This window comes from Saccostrea echinata, unplaced genomic scaffold (genome assembly GCF_033153115.1).
Source record: "Saccostrea echinata isolate AGI-Se365-2 ecotype Australia unplaced genomic scaffold, CSIRO_AGI_Sech_v1 ptg000030l, whole genome shotgun sequence".
Lineage (NCBI taxonomy): Eukaryota > Metazoa > Mollusca > Bivalvia > Ostreida > Ostreidae > Saccostrea > Saccostrea echinata.
In genome coordinates, this window is record NW_026889779.1 from 6,228,254 (window position 1) to 6,253,523 (window position 25,270).

The 25,270-nt window shown below is 32.4% G+C and overlaps 1 protein-coding gene across 1 annotated transcript in view; it reads right to left on the minus strand.

Moving 5' to 3' along the window:
* Positions 1-9,159: 9,159 nt before the first annotated feature.
* Positions 9,160-25,270, minus strand: part of LOC133197171 (roquin-2-like) — a 34,830-nt gene continuing 18,719 nt past the window's right edge. The window contains exons 13-20 of the mRNA XM_061333055.1: positions 20,833-21,103; positions 19,335-19,459; positions 18,944-19,110; positions 17,827-17,968; positions 15,932-16,083; positions 15,488-15,617; positions 15,089-15,229; positions 9,160-11,880 (exon numbers count right to left, since the gene is read on the minus strand). Of these exons, the coding sequence (XP_061189039.1) occupies positions 11,800-11,880; positions 15,089-15,229; positions 15,488-15,617; positions 15,932-16,083; positions 17,827-17,968; positions 18,944-19,110; positions 19,335-19,459; positions 20,833-21,103 (1,209 nt within the window). The 3' untranslated portion in view covers positions 9,160-11,799. The remainder of the gene's footprint in view (positions 11,881-15,088; positions 15,230-15,487; positions 15,618-15,931; positions 16,084-17,826; positions 17,969-18,943; positions 19,111-19,334; positions 19,460-20,832; positions 21,104-25,270) is intronic.

Sequence of the window (25,270 nt, forward strand, 5' to 3'; positions counted from 1 at the left end):
TAAAGATGGCTTTTCGATTCAACTTTAAAGTTGCAAAAGCCGAGATTTAAGTTGGAAAAATCAGGATTAAAATTGAAATTGCCAACTTTAAAGTTGGAATTGCCAACTTAAAAGTTGGACTTACCAACTTAAAAGTTGAAAAGCCAACTTGACTTGGCTTTTCGATTCCAACTTTAAATTTGGAAAAGCCGAGATTTAAGTTGGAAAAGCCAAGATTAAAGTTGGAATTACTAACTTTAAAGTTGGAAAAGTCAATTTTTATGTTGGAAAAGCCAGACACAGAGGATGTTTATAGACATCTTTGATTAATTTTTTTATTTTTTGAACTTTTTCTTGTACATATTTCATTTCGACAGATCATCGAGATATTACCAGGGATGTATATACTAAGGAGATAAGAATTTTTATTTTACAAAAAACGCACAAATCCATGTTTGTATAATCACAGGAATTTATGTACCTATCAATTTTACCGAATTTTTCAGTAAATATAAAAAATACGTAATACATATAATAATAATAACACCCTCCTGTGGAATAATGGAGGACACAGGTCCCATAACCAGTGCTCGTTGGTAACCGTGCTTTCTCAAACTCTCTCAAGCCTCGTGTCTCTTGAAAATAAAAAAAAAATATATGGAACGAGAGTTTGAGAAAAAACGATTACCTATTTGCACTGGAACTTAAATAACAATTTACATAAAACATGTATCATACATCATGTTTGTTTGTGTTACATTGTACTGTGTTAAACAGTCTGTTATTTAGTACACTCCAGCCTGGTTCAAGTTCAACCATCCAGAAGTCGGTGTTTTCAACTGTTTTGTATTTACTGAACATACAGTTAAAATTGATTGGTACGCCGACTCCTGTGGTTCAATCAGGACTTTAATACATATTTACGCCTACTTTTTGAATTTGTAAGAATGAACAGTACTGTAAATATCTTTACGAATTATGATATGTAAAAAATAATCTTTCTTCTCCATTTTTTAAAACATATCATTTTAATTATGAAATAATTATTTCAGGAAGCAGTGTTTCACGTGAACATTTTTTTCTTTTGTGTGTGTGTGTGTTATTTCTGCTTTTCAATGTGTTCACTGACTAATAAATCAACGCATTTTTAGATCAGTATGTAAATATCCACTTATCAAAATAAAATGTACGGGATATGTGCGTTTGCAACAAATGGTAAAAAAAAAATGCCTATACAAAGGTTTTTTTCTTCACTGAAAAGCAAGTTTGAATGTTTTCTTAATTAACAAAAAAATCTCTTGAATGGTATTATGATAATAAAATACATAACTTAAAAAAAATTCCAATCCCAAAATTAGCAACCTCATTCCTTTCATATTTCAAAATCATCTTACATTTTAAACAACTAGCATGCGTTTACATGTACATTGTACCTCATGGTAGTAGAAAATGAAATATGATTCTATAAACAATTTCTCTGTGCTTCGTATTTCAAAACGATATTTCAGAAATACTATACAGAAGCAATCCCTAATTAATCCTTTACGAATTGTTAACAAAGTGGACACCGGCTATTGGTAAGCGTTATGTCAATGTTGACATCAGCGGCAAAAGTCTGTTCAAAATATTTGAGGTACTTTGGTTTAATCGCCTCTTTGATGGAGGTTTATCTTGTCCTAACGGTTTTAGCAAGGTGTCAACTACCCCACAGTTTACATTCTCTGATAAATCCAGGCCAAGACTCCGGATAAATGTTGACGTAACCACAATTCCTGATTGTAAGAGGCGCATGTGGAACCGAATAACGGTTATCACGTGTTGTTGACAGAGAGTGAGCGATGACAAACAGTGCGACCAATTGCTTCGGAATTTAATATATTGTCATGTACTACAAAGTCTTGGTAAATACGGAAGATAGCTCGTTATCTGGTCGATGATTGTTTCATCTCTTAGCTAATTTCTAGCAACTAGGAACTACTGATCATATTATAGAGGGAGCGACATGTCCGGTAAAAATGTCTTCTGGTTCGTTTCGGAAAAAAATATTAGCGTTTGTTACTATAAAAATAACTGATAATGATTTAATTAATTAAATTTGTCGAACTACATTAAAAAAAAAGGAAATAAATACTGAGTTGATTTTATTTTTCTTTATACTTGAAAGAGGGCACGATAAAAGAAAAGATAGCACATTTTAAAATGGAGTTAATGAATTTAAGAATTCAAAATGAATTTGATGTAAAATTGTTGAAATAAATAATTACAAATTTGTAAATGAATTACCAACGGTAAATTGTTTTGTTTGGCTTTCGTTTTTTGTTTAAATTTACAGGGTACAGTTTTTAATTTAATTCCAAGTGCAACAAACTCTAATTTTTAATGTGACGCTTACGTTCTTCCGAGCCAGAAGCGCAAAAAAAAAAAAAAAAAAAAAAAAAAAAAGAAGAAGAAGACGTTTCCGATTGGAACTACTTTTGACAGTTATCAATACGCGTGTGATTTGGACTCGTTAATTCATAAATTTTGTGCCAGCTTTTGTTACTCTTCTTTTTGCTCTTGTCCATTTGCACTCCTGCTTGAAAAAATACCCCCTCTACTTATTCCCCCTAGCTTTTACTTCAGGGGCTATGACTTGAACAACTTTTACTCAAGAAAGATTGCCATTACATGAGAAATAGAGCTTGTAGAAAAAGAACGAGCTTACTTGGGTTTTCTTAAATGTAAAATCCTATTATGACTCCTCTTTAAAAAGAAAACGAGGACCATTATTTGAAGACAAATGTAAACCTTAAAAAATATATACATGTACATAAATATATCCTTGTCTTTGTTGAAAATTCAATTTGTGTCTTTTGAAGATTTTTCGTATCTTTCTTATTTTTTTTTTTATTTTATTTTTTACCCTTCTGTCCCCTGAAATCCAAGATGTAATCAAAATACAATTAACTACACAAGGATGAGTGCATTTCAACTGGGTAAGTGACACCGGCAGATCTTTCAAGGATTTTCCTACGCAAAAAGTCCAAACACATTTTGCACTCAATCCATAGCACTTAGGTTAAAAATTTGATTGAAAGGAAAACAGAACCCAACATGCATTCATCAGAAAGAATTGAGGCGATGTTTTATACGGTTATAAAGATTAGCCCACGCAAGATCTCGACCAGTCCTGACCCAAACTTCTAGAGTTTATGTATGTATGTGTGGTACCTTTCTTCTAAACATGGTATTTCTTTTTGAAAGTGTCAGAATCTTTATTGTAACAATTTTTAAGTGTATTTGAAGTAGATTCAAAATTTTATTAACTTATTTTACAATTAACAATTCGGAAGACGAACCCCTGTGGGCGTGCAGAATGGTTTAGCTTTAGATATAATTATAAAAATCATATTCAGTTTGTGAATTGATCATTTAGAGAAAAGTTCTCATTATTGAAATTTATGAAATTATGACAAACGAAACTTTCCTCAGGAAAATTTTCTCGGCAAAAATTATTCTATCATTAAAAAAAATAATTTGATCTTCTTGGGGTTCGAACCCTAGCAATAAAATTCCTGAGTATCATTTTCCTTTGAGACTAACACTCTAACCACTTCGCTACACATCTCCTGTAGAATAGTGACATTTAAATCATGTTTGTGATATGACCCTTAACTAAATGAACTTCAAGTATGTTTCGGAAAGATACGAATATTGTGTCATAGGTATAGTGGGGTCTTTGCTTCATGTTTTTGTTAACCAAAGAATGTATAATTTTACGCAAACTTTGAGGATAAACTTTCAAAAAAAAAAAAAAAAAAAAAAAAGGAGCAAAGTCACACTCATGTGGAAAATTTTTTATATGGGAAAATGATCTTTTTTACCCTCTTTGGTGTGTGTAAGCTATTTCATAGGGAAATGATTTCAATCTTAGCGAGATTTTTACAAATTGTCGAGATTTTATACAAAGTATATTTTAATGTAAGATGAAATATTAAAGAAAATTTTGTTATAATTGAGATTTATTTTTTCACCTTCATATTTGTCGCACAATAGGCATTTCGCTCGCCTTGTTCGCCCATCTTCTTTATGGCCGTATGACGAACCTGTTTATATACAGGCTTAAATACGTGTTTAATAAAAGAAAACATTCACAAATGTAAATATGTATACATGCATATTTTTTTAAAGACATCTCTTCATCAAAATTAGAATTAAAGACGTATCTTTTTTCGGAATAATAGTAGAATGGTTTGCCATATCTAACTCACTTAAACGTCAAAGGTCCAAATCTGTCTCCGTAGTTTGCCATAAAGATTTCTTAGGCCACGATAAAGGACACTGACTTTTTTTTCAAATGAAAATCATTCTCATACAGGTGCCAGGAGGGAATGTCGGGGGGGGGGGGGATGACTTAAGGCTCCAGAACCATTCAGCAAAAAAAGTAAAAAGGTCTTCGTCGTGCATTGGAGAATCAAATTTTCCAATCACAAGCGCAGATCTAGAGGGGGTCCGGATCCCCCTGGAATTTGCAGAGTTATTACGTGTGTTAAAGTACAATGAATATACTGAAGCAAATAAAATATGACTTTGGATCCCCCCCCCCCAAAAAAAAAGGGAACCCCACCGTCACCACTACGAAATACGATTTTTCACATTTGGGAAATGGATATCTTTAGTTGGAAATATTTTTTGACGGGGTAGACCCCCCTCCCAGGAAAAAAATCATGGATCAGCGCCTGAATCACATTCCCTGAGACGGGATGAGGATAGAGCATGGTTACGTTTTACACAGAGACAATTATAAAGACTTGTTATTTGTTGATTGAATAAAATTCCCATTTAGTGTAAATGCAGCCATGTCAAACCATATAAAGATAATCGTTCAGAAATCTCATTCGAATGTTTCGACTCTAATAATAAGATACAGTCACGTTGAATTATTGTGTGCGAAAAACTTAACCAGTACACGTATAAACTGCATGTATGATGAGATGCTGACTGTCCAAAAACAAGCACATGTATTTCAATATATTTTGTTTACCTGCCCGTGAGACATTAATTAACAAAAATATTTTTTCAAGGATCTTCTTCGTTATGCGTTTCCCAATAGTTAACATCAGAAAATAATTTCTACAGATGACGTTAATCACGATTTCTGTTTTTTTTTACTCCCGCAGCGATCTGATTTGAATAAAATATGTATGGCAAGATGCAATGCATTCAGGCTACGCATGCATTACAATTTTGCCACAGTTTGACACCCCCCCCCCCCTTTCAATAAAAAAACCGCAAGATTTTTCTCCTCTATAATTTTTGTCCGGTATCACTTAGGGAAGGGGGCATGATTTGAACAAACTCAAATCTACACAAGTAAGGATGCTTCTGTATTAAAATGACTAATCATGGCTTTAAAAGATTTTTACTGATTTTCTCCTAAATATTCCTATGTAAAACTTAATCGCCTAATGTGGCCCCACCCTATCCCAAGTTAAGGTGTCATGATTTGAACAGACTTGAATCTTAATTACTATATTATAAATATGACTAATTATGTCTCATCTGTTCTTGAGAAGATTTTAAAAAAAAAATTAATATTTCCATGTAAAATATTTCAATAACCTATTGTTGCCCCGTCCTAGCAACGAGGGCTATGATTTGAACAAATTTGAATCTACACTTTACAATGAAGCTTTCACCTAACTTCCATCTTTAAGAAGATTTTTAGAAGATGCCATTTAATTTTCATTAATTCTTAATTATCTCCCTTGAAAGAGAGCGTGGCCCTTTATTTGAACAAACTAAAATTCCCTTCACCCAAGGATGCTTTATGGCAAATTTGATTGAAATAAGCCGTGATTCTTGAGAAGTCAAAAATGTGAAAAGTTTACAGATGACACAGGGCAGACGGAACGCCTTTTGATCAGAAAAGCTCACTTGAGCCTTCGGCTCAGGTGAGTTCATGAAGGCCTGTGAGTGTCTTGACCAAGACAAACAGGGGCACACAACTCTGCATGTAGGGGTAAGTAACTCCTGTCCGCCTCCCTGCAGGTGGTACCAGATAGCCTCAGTCTTAGTAGATCTATACAAAGGCTATAAATAATAAAATTTTGATCTTTTACGAGGGATTTAAACAAATTTCTCTTTCTGGAAGGATTTTCTTCTTACATTCCCACTCATTTTACACAAAATGTTTGTACATCTAAGCCTAACAAATAATCTTTGCCAAACAGACAGGCATTTTATTTAAAACAAGAGGTCCATGGACCAAAATGCTTACCTGAGTCACAATTGCCCTGCTGTTCTTCAGTAGGTTTTTCCTATATATATATATATATATATATATATATATATATATATATATATATATATATATATATATATATATTATGTAAAACATTGATTGTCAATCACGTCTCTTTTATGAGTCTCCTGTTATCCACGGCAATTTATCTTTCTGTCTTGCTAACTTAGTTGGAAAATGTGCATCTATTGCTATCTCTAAACATTATCGAAACATTTTCCATAACTTCTCTACATCTCCCCCTTTTTCATCCTCTCCTTTGATGTTTTCATAGAGAGTCTTCATTTCCTCTGCCATGCTTGTCCAATTTGCCTTTTTATAGAGTGGTAACGTTCTAGGCTTCTGTTTATTCCTTTTCATATCTAAATTTTTATTTCCATGTACACTATGTCATGATCAGATATGCCTGGTATTGTTTCTATCTGTTGAACCCTGTTTGGAATGTTTGTTACGAATAGGTTCAAAATTGCCTCATTTGAATTGTGGTTAGTATCTCCACCATTTGTGCGGGTCCATTATTATCCAATATATCCGCTAGATGGTAGTGATTTTTCGTGTGCTGGGTTCCAGATTTTTTTTTTTTAAAAAAAAAAAATTCTTTTCAATTCCGTCCTGACAAATTGAAATCACTCTCTATCAGGATCTGTGAGTTTGGGCTACATGCACGTTGAACTGATATTTCAAAAACATTTAGGTCTTCTGATGCTTTAGGATTGTAAAATGCACGTATTCTGAGATCTTTCTATCCAATACAATCTCCCGATCTGTGTCTATCTCTGGTATCTCCGAGCTCGGGAATGTGCTTCTCATGTATGACTGTACCCACAAAAAGTGAAAATCAAATTCTCCTATGCCTCCCTCGCGCATCTTTCATAGCCTTGATTCTCCTCTGTATGGAGTTCATCAGTGCATTTAACTTTCTCATACGAATATTATCCAACCATTGATGATTCCGACAAGGCAGTCCTTTGCTGGTGTAGACTCGCTTCGGTTTCCCTACGCCTTCAAGGCTTACCGTCCAGTTAGTCCAACAGATGTTTGGTTAGAGAAAAAAAGGACCTATAACGGGGGCCAGTCGAGAGGGTTAATATGAATGTTTGAGAGAGAGTCTTGACAAACTCTGGATACATTGGGCCGGAGGTAAACATGATGAAAAAATTAAACATACGACGCACGTGTGCACGAGCGAGAGGAACACCGTCGTAAAGTTGACGAACTCACAAACCAAAATCATGGAATCAGATTCTTTCAGTTCATGGGTGAATTTTTTTATGATTATGATTGACTACTGTATTAAAAGCGGTTTCAGTGGTAATGAGGTGGCGATTACAGGGGAAGCAGGATGAATAGCCCAATCTTGACGTGACGTTGCCACGCGCAAACGTCATTGGTTGGACCTCTCTAACGACGGACGAGAAATTCTATGGTGGAAAAATTCCCCAAACTGCACAGAAACCTGTTGCCTTTTTCTTTACTAAGGCAATGCGATAGGCATACCCATGGAACTTCCGTCAGTCATGCCATGATTGCAAGAAATTCAAATTGTATGTAAATATTGAAGAAAAAAGATGTGCATACCTCCAGTGCATTAAGTGGGGTTACAAGATGTGTTGACAAACCTTTCATCATCAATATGCACGTGTTTTTGGCTTTTACCACTTTCCCTACATGACCTCATACATTTCACGGTTGAGTAATTCTAAGAACAGATTTTAGTGCACAGTACATGTATTGAACCAAGATACCCCTCTGATCAGTTTTCAAAATTTTCGTCCAAAGTAAAAAAAAAAAAAAAAAAATCCGCATATTATGTTACCCTGCCTTTCTTTTCCCTTTCAGTATATTTCTGTTAGTCTTGTCATTTATCTTTTTTTTTAAAAGCAAACATACAGAATTCAATAATGTGACTTTCGAATTTCATCCGACAAAAGCACTGAGTATATGATCTCATAAACACTTGCTGGACACTTTTCCCCCTTCAGAACGGTTTCTTCTAAGAAACAAAAACAAGACTGAATATACCAGACTTATAAATATTATAATCTTGTTCTAAAAATGTAATGCACACACAACTGAAAAGAAAATTGAAAAAGGCCAAAATGGGTCTCCCTTACAAAATTCCATCATGTTGAACAGTATTTTCATAAAGAATTGTAACTACTATCAAATTTAGGTCAGATAGCTTGTTCAATGCATGTTAAAGATTAAAGATGTGTCAGATTAAAAGACAAGTTCATCATTCTTTGAAGGTGACACCACACACAATAATTAGTCTTCACATGATGAAAATTACATCTGTTACAAAAAGAAATTAAGGATATCTGCTCCTCAGTCAGGAACAATAACTCTTAAAATTATTTCTTTAATAATCAAAATTTTTTTTCTAAAATAAATTTAATTTCATGCATCTTAATAGATTCAAAGTTCCTTGAAAAGATCTTGTGCAAAGTAGACATTTGCACCCCATAAACATACAAAACCAATTACAATTTTAGAGAAACTGAATGTCCTTTAACCTTTCCTTAGATACCAATGTTTATTAGCATGAAGTTGGAAGTGATCTTTGATATCTTGCAATGATATCACATGCTTTTTAAGTATAACATAACAATTAAAGTTTATGAAGAACTACAATACTGCATAAGTATAAAAACATGGAATTTTTTCAAAATGCCTGGATAGTCTTTTTGTCCAGAGATCACATTTCTTTGTAACTTCAGTGACATTTTTGTGAGCATTTTCAATCATTTAACTGCTGATTTTCAGAAACTGAGGAACAGACTACCTTAATTTATACAATAATCTTTACTAATTAAAACTCAATCAGATTATCAAGTGAAAAAATGAAGAAAAAAATAATAAGAAGAGAAATAAAATAATTACAAACTATTTTCCAGCTTTCATTAAATGATTGATTTTTATAGTAAAATGTCATTTATGTAATATATTCACAAAAAATTGGTAGTAGATGTTATTGAATGCTTTTTTTATGTATAAAAATGATAATACAACCAGAAATATCTGACAAGACTGTAGCTCTACTGGTTTATAAAGAGAAAAATAGCACATGGACTCGGAACTTAGAAGCTATGGCAACATCAATGAATAGAATTATGATTATTGGTTGAGTCTACTATCATGTTTATTGAAATCATGAGAAAAATTGTAGGAATAGTAGGATTCTATTTTTAGTAACCATTGCAAAACCGTTTGTCTAAAAATAACTGGATAAAAATGTTCTGTCTAAGTATAGTCTAAGTGTGTATCAAGTTTTAATGAAATTTGACCAAAACTTGTAAGAGCAGCAATTTCACAGAAAACTTTGTACCAGGACTTATCGAAACTTACTGAAATTTTACTAAAACTGAAGGATGGGGTAGCATTTTTGAAAACTTTTCACTGAAATTTCCATTTTTAGACAAAAGAACAACACTGTTCATCAACATCAAAAACCTATGATCATAATTATATCTTATTAATAGTACCCGTTTTGTCTACCTGTGTACCAAGTTTTATTGAAACTGAGTCAACGATATAGGAGAAGTAGCAATTTTTAAAATTGTTTACAGACAAACAGATAGATGACTGACATCTTACCATCTCATAGGATCTTCTGGGCTTTGACCAGTAAAAAGTTTGGACAATTTTTTTTTCCTTTTTTTTTTCATTTTCTAAAATAAGTTAAAAAAAACTTCAGCTTTCTTTATGGTAGCTTTGAACTGAGTTATCTTTCTTACTGGAAAACCCTTTATTCATTGCAAACAAAATAATTTCATGCATTTCTATGTATTGAAGATATTTGTATATGTGAATTTGATTTTTTTTATATATATATTAAGGAATAATTCAAAATGTTATCTACAATTCTATTCCAAAAAAATTCATAATACACCAATTTCATTTTCCTTTCCGCTTTTAAAAGTATATATATATCTTTCAACATTTCTTGCCATACAGTACAATAGCTTCTAGTATTTTTTCTCTTAAGGAAAAAGAGTTCATATCAAACCCTCCCCACCCATTTTCAAAAAAGAAAAAAAAATTAAAATGAATGACAATGATAAAATAGCTGTCTTCTCAAGAAATTCACAGAATTTTTTTTTGTACAGAGTACAGAACAGTTACCATTCAATCACATGAAACCCAACCTACCAGACTCTGAGTCAAGTCTGTTGTTTATAGTACACATGTGTCACATAAATAAAACAGCTGACATGGTATTTCATTTAAAAAAAATACATTTTGTCAGACTATCAGAAAAATTAGTATATATCTAATATATACACACCAATGATAAAATGTCATTAAAATTCCAACAAAAATAGGCATGCATTGTACCTTGTACAAAGTATATACATGTACTGAAATATTTCACATCAACACAAATTATGGCTTTGCAAATCAGACTTTCATAAAGATGTATAAAAAAAGCTATGATAATGTGATAAAGTTTTTCAAAAAATAAGTTTATATATCTGGTTTTTAATATTCAATTTTTTGCAAATTTTTCCAATTTTAGAAATGAATTCCTTTGATGCTTTATAACTAAAGATTGGTAAATTAAGGTGTGTTGAGCCATTTTTAGATAAACACAACAAAAAACCCAACAAATTTTAAACTGTCATTTTCAATGCAAATGAAGAAAACCTGTGATAAATATAGCTTTTTTTTCCTTTTAGACAAAGTAAATGTATCCAGATTACCTCCAGTCTTTCAGAAAATCATAATTATATGTTCTTGACCTCTTTTTTAAAATATGAAATTGAAAATAGGTAATGGGAATACCCTACTTTGACACAGTTTTAAATTAAATTTCATGAAAATTCTATATTTTCTGCAATTGTTTAAATTATGGCATCATAATGGATCTAACACAAATAGACAGTACTAGATCTTGACCTTAATTCAAAAGTATATCTCTCTGTTGCTTCAAAATTTTCTTAAATTTTGATAGTTTATATAATGAAAAAAAAAACAACAAACAAACAAAAAAACAAGAGATTTTTATCCTCTGTTTTTAGCATTGAATGAATTAACAAAGCACTGGTATTAAACAGTGGTGCCCCTCCATCCTTGATTCATACATACACCATGGATATATTTTCATTATACATTTGAAAAATAAAGCCATTTCAACAATATTACAGAAAAACATGAAAATGAGGTATAATGTAGCTCTAATAGAACATGTTTATACAGAGATGCACAATATGTACGACATAAGAACCAAAATTCCAATCAATCTAAAACTTGACATATTGAGTCCACATGGTAGACACTGAATAATGAGCTTCACAATGAATTCAAAATTCAGAAGATACATAGTATTTCCTTCACCCTACATTGTAGAGAATATGTCCAAATGTCATACTTTGTTTAACAAATGGTTATTGCATGATTATATTGAAAGAATAAAAATAAACACTCAGTATATTTAAAACACAATACACAGTAAAAAACACTCCCCTGTCCCATGAAAGAAAGACAGTGATATGTTCATAGCTTTTAAAAGCACTCTTAACCCTTTCTTTCCCCCTCTAATCTTCTTGCTGTTTGCTTCGTAATGACTGTGTTGCCTTCTTCTGGGCATCTAATGCCATGTGGATGTCATCCAATTTCTGTAATACAGATAGTAAAACTACAGCAAATGAAATAATACATGCTACTACATGTATTCATCATGTATATGACAGGTCTAATGCCCTGTTCACATCAATGCCCATTAAACATTTAATTTGCAGTAAATCAATGCAATGTAAAATAATTTGAATTAAACTAATGCCACTAAATTGCATTCACATGACAGTTAATGCCAAATAAACTAAAGCTTTTATTTCTACTCGTAGGCTATTCAGTAAGGTTATTATGAGTCATTTGCAAATCACATCACCTTAATATGCAGAGCAGCATCCAGTTTACATAATGTTATAGTATCTGTTACTGTACACATTTTTGGAGATAAGCATTTTTTTCCCTTTGTTTTTCACTCAAGAAAAAAAAGGATAAGTACTTATAAGCTGACTACTGACATGTGGAATGTGAATTAATTTTGCCATTAAAATAATGTCAAAATTTAATTTGAATTAGCTTTGCAAAGTAATTCAATGTGCAGTAAATTAATTCGAATTCAACTAATTCATATTAAATTCTCCGTGTAAATGTGGTTCAAATTTAATTTGCAGTGACTTATGTTTAATTCAAATTAAACACTCCACATAAACAAGGCATAAGAGAAAAGACTTGTTTCTAATTAATAATTACTAATGCCTACTTTTTAGTGAAATGTCATAGATCTAAATTTCCTTCACATATAATTACCCAGTCTTAAGCTTATTTTCATGACATTCTCAAGTTAAGATGACACAAATTTTCATGACATTCTCAAATGAAAGAAAAAGTGAACAAGCTCACATACCCCATGCTCCCCCAAAACTCGACAATTCAACATGTAATGAATGGCACAGTGCATTTTAAATACACAGTGTAATTCAAAAAGGGGCATTACTTGCAAAAAATCATCACATCAAAACTTCTTGCATATAAGGACATTCAAATCTTTGTATGTTACATTTCATTGGGCTGAAGTTTCTAGATAAATAATGGAATCAAAATTTCTTGGTAATGTACAAATCTATACATTATGTCTGAAATACCTACAAAGTTTCAGGAAATTCAGTGCAGGAGTTATGCTGACAAACTGTTATTTAAATTCCTCAGCGATTTTGATTTGTTAATGAGTGTACATGTAAGTCCATGTCCAACACATGACAATTTACACATTTAAATAATTGATGAAAACAAAATTATGATGTAGTCATATGAATTTGTTTATATACTGTACTTATGAAATTATTTAAGGCAAAGTACCAATTTGGGGGGGGGGGGGGGAGAACTATCCAAGATTTTGTGTGTGTGTGTGTGTGTGTGTGTTAAATCATTAATATTTTGATCTCAAAATCAATAGGGGTCTTTTAAGGTCGTAAAATATTTCACATAAAATTTCATTTCAAAAGCTGATATCAGTGGATTTCCTTATTACCTAGCTGGAAAGTTTCTTAAGGCAAAAATAATGGAATCAGAATTTCCTGGTAATATGCACATCTACACACTGTTTACTAAATATCTGCAAAGTTTAACCAAATTCTGTGCAGCGGTTTAAAAGGAGTTGCGCTGACAAACTTTTCATTTCTATATTCAAGATATGGCCAAAAATCTAAGTTGAAAAGTGCCGAAATTCCCAGAAAAATAATGGAATTGGAATTTTCTGGTAATATGCACATCTACACACTGTGTACTAAGCATCTGCAAAGTTTGACCAAATTCTGTGCAGCGGTTTAAGAGGAGTTGCGCTAACAACCTGTTCATCTCTATATTCAAGATATGGCCAAAAATCTAAGTTGAAAAGTGCCGAAATTCCCAGAAAAATAAGGGAATTGGAATTTCCTGGTAATATGCACATCTACACACTGTGTACTAAATATCTGCAAAGTTTAACCAAATTCTGTGCAGCAGTTTATGAGGAGTTGCGCTGACAAAAAAAAAAACAGGACTGACTGACTGACACACTGACTGACTGACTGACGGATGGGTCAAAAACATTATACCCCCCGCAACTTGTTGCGTGGGGTATAATTAAGATGATTAGATGTAATAATCCTGTCATCCATGAATGTTATAGGTCAAAGTAAGAATGCATTATTAGTAATAGGGTGAATTCACTATGGATTGGACACCCCCTTTCTTTAAATAAAGAATAATAATTCTTTATATACTTAATACAGTTGTTATTCTTATGAAGAAATTTTAAAAAATCAGAGTAATTCAAAAATTTGATGAATAAATTCCAATTTTCTCGAATTAAATGGAAAAATAGAAAAAAATTGGCATTTTAACTGAAGATCAGACAGAGTGCACCTACATGTAGGATTGGATATTCTGAATGTGCTTAATAAATTAATATAAACTTAATAACTTCGGACTTGTTAATGCTACATTGAGAAATAAAATCTAAAAGAAGTTGTGCTGCACTTAAAACTACACGTCAAAAATCAACATTGAAGTTTCTAACAATATTAATGTAAATTTAAAAATCGCACTTTTGTTAAAGTTTAATAGTAAATGAATATTCCAGAGAAAATTAAGAAATAGTTTAAAATACACTTTAAAGGCCTTTGTTTTACAATGAGAGGATTTATTTAATTTAACAAAAACTATGAATACAAAATTTGTTTTGATTGATGGATTGAATAAAAATCAATAATCTCATTTAGACAGTAACATATGATAACATTTTAACTGTATCAGTTCATACAGTGTATGTTATATAGTCCGACGCATAGTGAAATTGTGTGCCATCCATGGAGAAAATGGATCGCTGTTGAAAAAAAAAGTTTCTAAAAAAAGACCCCCCTAAATCAATACATGTATATTGATACATGTACTTTGTGTTGCTGGAAATACATTAATTAAAATAGATGACATTAAAATATGTAGTTTTTCAAAGAGATTGTCAAATAAAGTATATCCTGGTTGATTTATTATTTTTAAAACCTTTTTCTTTACATTGTCGTTTCAAAATTGTATTTTACTACATCACTTCCACTTGGTTTCCCTTCTTTAGATCAATCTTAACTTCAATCCACTGTATGGACTACAATATTTCGTCCTCAAAAATTACACTTATGTGAAATTTTTTTTATACTGTTGACTTTACTTGATCTAAATTGTCAAATTTATCCGATTCACAGTACGAGTCCAGTACATGGTGAATTCTCCCTAATTTTTTGCCAATGTGTAAGAATGTAACAATGGCTGAATAATTATTACCATTCCTTTGGTAGTGGCTGCAGCTAATAACTCAAAGCTGCTCCATGCTCCTGGGGGTCTCTCCAACTTAGACTCCAACTCCCATCCGAATATAGTCTTCTCAGGTTTGCTTGGTGGAGCTTCTAGCATGGATCCATCTTCCTGTGAACCAAGAAAAAGTCAAATCAGTAAAAAAGTATGTCTAATTATATGTATGTAAAAAATACATTAAATCTTACTTTCATTCAGTTAATTGAAAACAAGCACATTGCTATATGGAACTTCCTTCTGCACATAGACAAACACATAAGTGTTACAACACCAACTTGTTGAGGAATAACAAAATAAAGTTTGAATTTACTACCCCCCCCCTTTTTTTTAGTATATATACATGTTATATACATGTACAGTAAATGTTACCAGTGAAATCTGGAGTTCCACGGCCTTCAGTTCACAATTGAGAGCCTCTCCCTCTGTGTAGGCATTCTGTGCCTGCTTCTCTAGACGCGACAGCTCATGTCTGACGTAATCCTGTAGCCCCATCTCTGATCTTCAATTCAAAAAAAGGTACATGACTCATTTAAAAAAAAATTCTGATTTTATTTCTTGTAATCAATAGTTCATATTAATTTTACAAGGTTCTATTGACTATATAGCCAAAGTATTTTTATATATAAGAAAATCTGTTTCATCTGTGCTGTCAACCTTCTTGCAAACAAAACTGTGAAATAAGTCCAACACTAATTCAGTTGAACAAATCATTAGAGATGATATGCATTACTTTTCCAAACTGAAATTTGTTCTTTTATTTTCAATCAATCACAGGGTCCACAACGCCAACCATATAATGAAATAATGCTTTACTTGTCGTAACATCCAGTGGAGATGGCATGGAGATTGTAACCATGCATATGGACCTCATTTGTTTTCTTCACCTTAGTTTCCTGTGGGAAAGCTGTTGTCTGAGGTCGCCTCACAGGGGTAATGGCTGTCACAGGGGTCATCGTGGAATGACCCTGAAACAAAGTTCCGAAGGAAATGTTTAAAGGGTTTTTATAACATATGTAAATTTCTTAAAAATGACACATTATCATATTCTTAAAACATATAATTAATCACATTTAATCATTAAATAATTTTGAAAATGGTTGTAATTAGGCCATAAAATGCCAAACATATGATCCTTAGTAAAAATCTCCACTAAATAGATAGGGGTCATGTGGTACTGAAATGTCATGGTCAATGTGTCAATGGTCAATTAGAACTTGTAAAGCTTATCATAAGAAAACTTACATCAAACAGATTTTAACGCTAAATAAATAGACTACACAATATGGATGGAAGAAATTTTGACATCAACAATATTCCTTTGACTATCAAAATACGCATATTGAGAAATTCAAACTTTGAATAGCTGAAACATTAAAAAGAATAATTTTCTAACAAAGAATTTTAAATGGATAATTATATTAGGCCAAAAAAATTAATAGTATCTCAGGCACTGCCGCATCGGGTCAAACACTGCCGCATTGATCAATTTTATTGACATATTGAAAAGGGAAATAACTCAATTTTCTATTTTTCCAAGTTGAAAAAGAAAATTGAGTTATTCCCCTTTTCATAAATGCTAATAGATAAATGTTTTTATTAGATAAACAGAACATTTCTTGTTAATACAGTATTTTATGAATTAACTTTGTTTGGAATAACATTATTTAAAGTTAAATACATATTATAATTAATGTAAGAGAACAAAAAAGTTAGAATCAGTTGATATCATCATTTTGTTGAATGACTGACATGAAAAGAAGGTATAACACCTGCTTCCAACAAAAATAAAAAAAAAAAAAAAAAAAAAAAAAAAAACCTGCCTGCTGCATTGAATTTCGAAATTTTTGGCCTGAGAAACTATTAATAAATTTTTTATGGTCTTAGCATGTAAATTTTGTCATATTAAAAAATTTTAAGACATGATAAAAAGCCTTTAAACACAAATCTTAAACTGTCAAAAAAACCTTCATCTTGGCAATATGCCTGTATCTGTACTATCTACACTGCTATATTTAGAACTATAATTTTTAACATTAAAATTATAGATCAATTTTGTCTCAAATATCACATATATTAATGATACACACACACGTGCACAGGTTGGACAACTAAAATATCTTGACACTCAGTTGATTGGCTGTATCCTACAAAGGATCCGTCAACTGAAAAATCGTAACACTTATCTGATTAGCTGTAGCCTGTGCAGGATTAGAGAACTAAAAAAAGATTTGATGTAGCCTGTAAAGATCGGAGAACTGATAAATCGTAATACCCACCTGATTGGCTGTAGCCTGTACATGTTTGGAGAGCTGATCAATCTTAACACTCACCTGATTGGCTGTAGCCTGTACATGTTTGGAGAGCTGATCAATCTTAACACCCACCTGATTGGCTATAGCCTGAACAAGTTTTGAGAACTGAAAAATCTTAACACCAACATGATTGGCTGTAGACTATACATGTCAGGAGAGCTGATATGTGTTAACACTTACCTGATTGGCTGTGGCCTGAACATGTTTAGAGAACTGATCAATCTTAACACCCACCTGATTGGCTGTAGTCTGTACATGTTTGGAGAGCTGATCAATCTTAACACCCACCTGATTGGCTGTAGACTATATATGTCAGGAGAGCTGATATGTGTTAACACTCACCTGATTGGCTGTGGCCTGAACATGTTTAGAGAACTGATCAATCTTAACACCCACCTGATTGGCTGTAGCCTGTACAGGATCAGAGAATTTGTACTTTGTCTTACAGGACCTGGAAATTGGTCCAAACTTAGAAACAATTGGAGGATCAAAAGGAATCTCCTCATCTGTCTTGTCAGAGCACACCGACATACTGCTCCTACAATGGATCACACACATACAATATGCTTGTAGAATTGCTAGGAATAAAAATTCATGAGATTATTTTTCAAAATTAATTTTCTGCAGCAGATGCTCTTGTACACAAAGCAGGTTGCCAGATTGCTTATTAAAAATTATTGGAATTTCATGGATCCAGGATTTTACATGATGGTCATTTCATTAAAAAATATATATATCTGAAAGGCAGGTGGAGGTGGGAAACTGAGAAAAAAGACAGATGATGGCCACCTTACCATTGTATCTTTGACCAGGAGATATTTCATTGAAATTCAAAATTTTATTATACAAACTGGATATTAAAAATTATGCATCTTACTGAAGTCTACTTGTGTGCCAGGTTAATTGAAATAGGAATATAGTGTAAGAGGAGTATCTTTTCAAAATTTTCACATAAAGTTCTAATTTTTGTTACCATGGCAAAATTGTTCTCAAACGATAAGGAGAACTATGTATCTTAGAATAATCTACTTGTATACCAATTTTCTTGAAATTGGAACAAACCTGAAGGAGGAGAAGCACTTTATAAAAATATCACAGAAATTTCTATTTTTAGTAACCAAGGAAACAGAATACAACAATATTGGAAACTGACAAAGAGAATATCTAAGTGCTATCTACTTCTGTAATATGTCTTATTAAAATATTCAAAACTTGAGGAGTAGCGGGTACAGACAAACAGACAGACAGACAAAAAGAAGGACAATGGCCAACTTATCCTGGATAAGCTCTTCTGATCTTTGACTAGCAGAGCTAAAAATGAGTTCCACTCTTTGCAGCTAATCCTATATGATATCATTCATGTTTGTTGTAGCTGGCCTTTATAAGATCTCTTGCAAGTTTCCAGCAATGTGAATCTTTTATCAAGATTTTGCAAAAAATGGGATGTCTTTATTTTTCTTCAAACTGACTTTTACAAATAAACAAATCACTATTTGATTCATGTCTTATTCACCTTGGATATGAATCCAATGCTCTGTTTTTGGTGCTGGTTTGTAATGGTCCTGATAGACTTGTGTTGTTGAGCCACCATTTTGTATCCTCTTTGTTCTCCACTGGTACAGGGTCATCTGGTATGTCCTTCAGCCAGTTTAACATGAATTCTGTGCTATCAGAACTACTCTACAATACCAATATATGGAATATCTAATGCCTGCAGGCATGTTTTGTAGCTAAATACATTTCTATCAATTTGTAAATGAGATTTTGTCTGTGCCACAGTTAAAACTTGCACCACACTGATACCCTTGTTTTGAATTTGTACACAGATAAATAACTTTGAATGTAATAAAAAAATTTCATGAGCTCATTTTACTGCAACTTCACAAATACTCTTTCACACTCACCTCATTCCAGATGTCACCGCTGTCTGTCAGTATGTCAGATGACGAAGCCATGGTGTCTGATGAAGATGTAAAAACTGACAAAGTTGTGTCACCACTGGACCAAGGGATGTAATCCTGATTCCAATCTACAAAAGCAAAACAGAAACTTGCCATCAAGAAAAGTTCAACTAAAATCTTGAAATTTTAGTCCAAAATCAGTCTGCTTTTTCTACATATTCAATGACCTCAAGTAAATGCTATATGTTTCAGAAATCCCTGTCACCTTGACATTTCAAACTCGAAGTCAGTAAGTTTTTTCCCCTTTCCATTTTTTCTCTTACTTACCCCTTCCAATGTTTGTCTGTTACAAATATATGGACAAGAAAGGAATTGTACCTATTTTTGTCAGTGACCTTGATTATACATTTTAGTAATCTTTGTCTAAAGGATAAAATCCAATATTTCTCCATTACAAAGTTATGGACCAGACAAGAAACATATTTTTTCTCCCAGTTACTAACTGTAACTCTTAATAACTTACCAAAACTGATCTTGGTTTAATGTAAGGTCACAGCACACCCGTAACTCATAAGCAATCATTGTGTTTAGTATGTAGTATGAGCGTCCAATGTATCATCAGTATGAAGGTAAGGTCTGGACAGGTTCGCAAGGGCAGAAAGACAAGGAGATTTCCATATTAACCCCCTCCCCCCCCCCAAAAAAAAGTGTGGGGGATAGCTTTCAATCCTTGAAATCAAAAGTTTATTCTCTTTCCTTCTGTCCTCTCCAAATACCTCAATGCTTCAGGTACAACACTTGCTGAACATCATTCAAGTATTTACAGTAAAACTCATTTAGTACACAAACTGATATTGTGAATTTATGGAAACAGCAATTTTTGTATCCTCGGCAAAATTCTTAACAATTCATTGTAAAATTTCATGGTTATAGCATACACTATTATGATTTTATGGATATAGCAAACTGATTTTGTGTCCCGTAAAGGTTAAAAATAATTGCCTCTTTTATCACAAATTTTTCAAAATCACAAAATTTAAAAATGTACTGACAATATTTTTGGTTTGTGTTTATATTTCACATGCAATTTATCAGAAAACTTTATTATTCCAAAATAAGTTCTGTATTTTTAATAGTTCTCTGAACATATTCCGTAGTCATAATTGAAGGAAACATTTACACTGTGAATTTGCTATACATGTATACACTTGAACAAACTCCTTATACGTATATAACAAATTATGGATATAGCGAAGAAAATTCACAGGTTTCTAGGACTTCAGTATAATTAAATTTTACTGTATTCATGTAAAGCACTGACCTTTCCGGAAAAAAAAAAGATACGATAATTTTGCAACTTATCAGTAGAGTAAAAAGGAAATGAAATTTAAATGAGACTCTTTATAAAGTGTCTTCAACACTTTCTGTAAACACAGTTATTCAGATATCATATTCTCCGATCTTTCTGTGAGAGGATAATTAAATAAGCGAGACAACTCACTAGATTTCTGCACTTCTGCCAGTGATGTTATCTGATTGGCATGCAGTGTATCGCTGACAGCTTTGTTCAAGGTTGACTTTGTTGATACCATGAATTTGTCATTGGCAGTCTTGTACGGGTCTTTGATGATTTCCCTTACAGTTGGAGTCACTGATGCACATCCTCTCAGAAGGGGGTTACTAACTGTACCTCCTCCAGAGCTCGCAGGAATATTCTGAATCTTTGCCAAAATCTCTTTCCTTCTGCTTTGCAGATTGTGAAGAACTCTGGTCTATATGAACGAAAAATGCAAAAGACAATCTGTAATATTTAATGTTTAGTTTATTATACTATATGTACTTTCAACAATGAGTATTTACCAGTAAATGATGACTGAAATAATTTTTCTGTGGTTAGGAGCAACATTATTTTGACATATTTCTAAACAATGCTCTCCCATTCCACATGCAATATTATACCACAAGGAGTGTCCAAAGCTCAATTCTGATCAACATACTGACAAAAGTCACCAAACATTAAACATCCCTTTACTTCATAAGACTTGGATCTCCGTGATAGTATAACAACTGTACAAAATACATATATCACAACACTGAAACATTCAGTTTAATGTGGCTGACTCTTACATACTTTTCATGCATCTTCTGTATTGAACTGCAGTAATTCCACCACCTTACCATGTGATGCTGTAATGTCCTGTAATTCCCTTGTGTCTTAAATATACTGGCAAGCATGTGCATCACATCCCTTCTTGTCTCTCTCGGTCTGAGTTTTGGTGTTGGTGTGATTACCAAATGCATTTACTGGCAAATCACATCCAGAATAATATACAGTAAAACACACTTATAACAAAGTGCCAGGATGGATAATTTTGCTTCTTTATAAAAGTAATTCCTTATATCCGTTAAGTTCACAATACATTTTAGAGCCACAAGGAATGAAAATCATTATGCTGTAAGCAACAATTCATTAGCATGTTTGGCATAAGCATGTTTTACTGTATCCCTTTCGAGGATCTTTTCAAAACCAAGATCTAATATCAGCAAATGGTCCAGATCATATGACAGATATTGCATTTTGTTATTTTGTGGAAATATCAATATATTTTTCATTTGAACTAGAAAACTGACTAGTCAGCAAGAGCCCCCCACTAACAGATATGTTGTGTGTGTTTCAGACCTTCTGCACTCTTCATCTACATATGTAAATTAAAGGTAACTTTGACAGAACTACACAAGTAAATTTGTTGACAGCTACCTCTATCATCCTATTCTCTTATTGGTAATAACCTAGCTATTTTGTGGTCTGGCTCAACCACAAAAATTACGTAAATTGGTGTTTAACAGAACATGATTAAACTATGGTATGTAAAATTATATTTCAATTAAATATGTACTTCAGCAAAACTGAAAATTCAGTAAATAAAGGCAGAACACAATTCATGAAAGCAAAATAATATCCTACGCAATACATGTATTAATTTCAAAAGCATTGATTGCATGAAAGGTGTTAATTTATTTTGAAGCTCTTAGCCTCAAAAACATAATTTGCAGAAAGAAGTGATAATACATCTTGAAGTGCCAATTACGTTCTTAATTTCTAAAACATTACTAGAAGTTAGGGGTGTTAATTTACTCTAGTGTGACAAAAATAAAATTAAGTTGTTGATCTTTTGCAGCAGCCAAGATAATTAATCCCATAGATTGATACAATTATCATCCTTTCTACTTAGTCTGTGTTGGGAAAATTTTTCAATGTCTTTCTTTGCCCATTCTTTCTTGAAAAGTAAAAAAAATCTACCCCCACCACTCCAACCCCTCACCTAATTACATACAAAATCAAAACAGGTATCATGTAATTCTATTGTATACCCATCAATTTTCTTTTCTTTTTTTGAGACTGTAGATTTCACCAAGTGCAATCTGGCTTTCCAGTTCATCATTTTCTGAAAATGATGAATTTGCCATCTGGCATTTATATAACAATACCAAAGTGCAGTAACAGATTTCTCCTTTAAAAGTTAATATTTTGATGAATTCTTAACAAATTTGATTATATTTCTTGTTTAATATTAGAGAGTATATAATAAATTTATAATAACTAAAGTAACTTGATCTGAAGAACTGTTTTATTTGATCTGCCAATTAATACGCATCTCTCGACTTGGTCTGATCCAGCTCTTTGGATCAAGTTACTGTACTGATGACTGACATGTACCACAACTTGCTAAAACAACACACCTTATTTAAACATCATCAATCTAGGGAAAAAAAGGGGGGATTGACTGACTGACAGAGTGTTTACTATTATTCCTTCAGAGCTTTAATTATCAGGCATCATTTGCTCTACATCTGTAGCTATGTAAAAATGCATTTCATTTGAATTTAGTTTTGCATGTTTCTTTAGAAAATGAATGAGTCTGCATCATTTATATTTTGACTGTGGTTCATAGCACATGAACAAGATTTTTGGAGATCAATGAGAGTTTGTCATAATGAGAAAAAAAAACCCAAATATTTGGAAATACATAGATTAAGTGTTGAAAAATATGAATTTTTATTCATTTTTTCAGAAATAGCTACCCTTGTCTTCAAAGAACACCCTTCAAACAGTAGCAGATTTTGAATATTACTGTGCACAGAGAAATGTTTTAGTTACACTAAATATTTTTATTGTGCTTGGCTAGATACAAGTTTAGTGTGGCTCTTATACACAGTAAATAAGCTCATGGGAAACCCCGCAATATTTTATCTCTTATGTGTACTACATATATCTCTTCAAGTGACAAATATTGTACAACGTATATAGGGATATATAAAACAATGTACAATTTGTTTTATTCTTGTTCTGGCAATAAAAAATTGCAATATTAAATAATAAAGATATGTCTTGTGAAAGTTTATAACCTTTGGTACAATATTCATCATGTGAATTACTTTTCATTAATATAAAAAAAAATAACAATTTAGAACTTTATTTCTTATGTATGATAACTAATTTACATTGCACTATCTAATGAAGCACATGTCCGGAAGTAAGATAAAATTAAACACTGTTGAGAAACTTTGTAGACAAGTAAAAGCATAAAGTCCCACTTCCTCACATAAGCTTTTGTTTACAGATAATTTCAGTACCCTAGTTCTATTTTCTCCAATATACATGTAAAAAGATCCTTCACTTACACACTGTGGTTTCTTCATTTTACATTAAAAACAAATTTCTTGGTTAAGCCAGACCAAGAAATTAAATGTTCAACAAACTACAAATATTACTTCATAGAGAAGGATGAGGTAGCATCCACGAATATCAATGAAATTCTGTTTTTGCCAAAAACCATGAAATTTCATCCTCACAAAAATAAATGAAACCACACTATTAGAGCAAGTGCATTGTAATCATACAAGTTTATGGCAACTTTGAATTGTTTTTCCTTTGACATTTGTTTTTCTTCTCAAGTAGCTTATAGATACTGACAAAATGACCATGAAAGGAAATGGGCCTTTCCTCCAAAGGAATGTCCCAGGACTAATATATCCTGCAGGGAACACCAAAAATATGTATCTTTTGAAAATTTGCATACAAGAACTATTTAGATTTACAAAACATTTACACTACCATTTAAACAATCTTGCTCTTCTTAAAGACATATGGCATCAATTTTAATTATTATTTTTTCATGACACATGTCTCTAATTAGCGGTAATCATAAGAAACTTTTGCACCAAGTTAATATTGCTTTGATCTGGAAAAATCTTTTCCCTTCTGAAGTCTGTGACCTTGTTCAAATGACCTCTATCTCAGGGTCATGACCAGTTAAGTACAAATGAACATTATCAAGTACGAGCTCCTACCATTCCTGCATCACAAATATATCGGTATGTCCTAGACAGAGTAACTTCTTACTGCGAAGTTATGATAACTACTATTATTTTACCCTTCAAAAACTGTGACCTTGTCCAGATGACCTTGGTTCAGGGTCATAATTTTTTCTCTCTCTCTCCTAAAGTGCCTAGTACATGTACCAAGGTTTCTCTGTTACAAGTGAAAGCCTAGGCAAAAACTGTATTGGACAGAAGAAAGCAAAAGAAAGGACAGACAGACATTATGATCCCTTAATTAACCCTCTCCCTCAAAGGTTGTTTTTTTTAGGGGAGGGGGCATTAAACTGAATTGAAAAAGACACAAGTCTTAGTTGGAAACAGTAAACCTAATAGATTCAACAATCATCCAAATTTATATGATCAGATAATAAAACAGTTACAGAACATTGCCTTCAAACTTTCACCATTACAAACAAACTTATTCATACATGTATAACAAGTCTGTTTGTACAGTCAGTCTTGACTGTATAGCCTTCATACCATGCTGTCATAGCAAATAAAATACAGGAAACAAATACAGAAAATTACATCTATTGAGTTTGTTATAATTAATACAT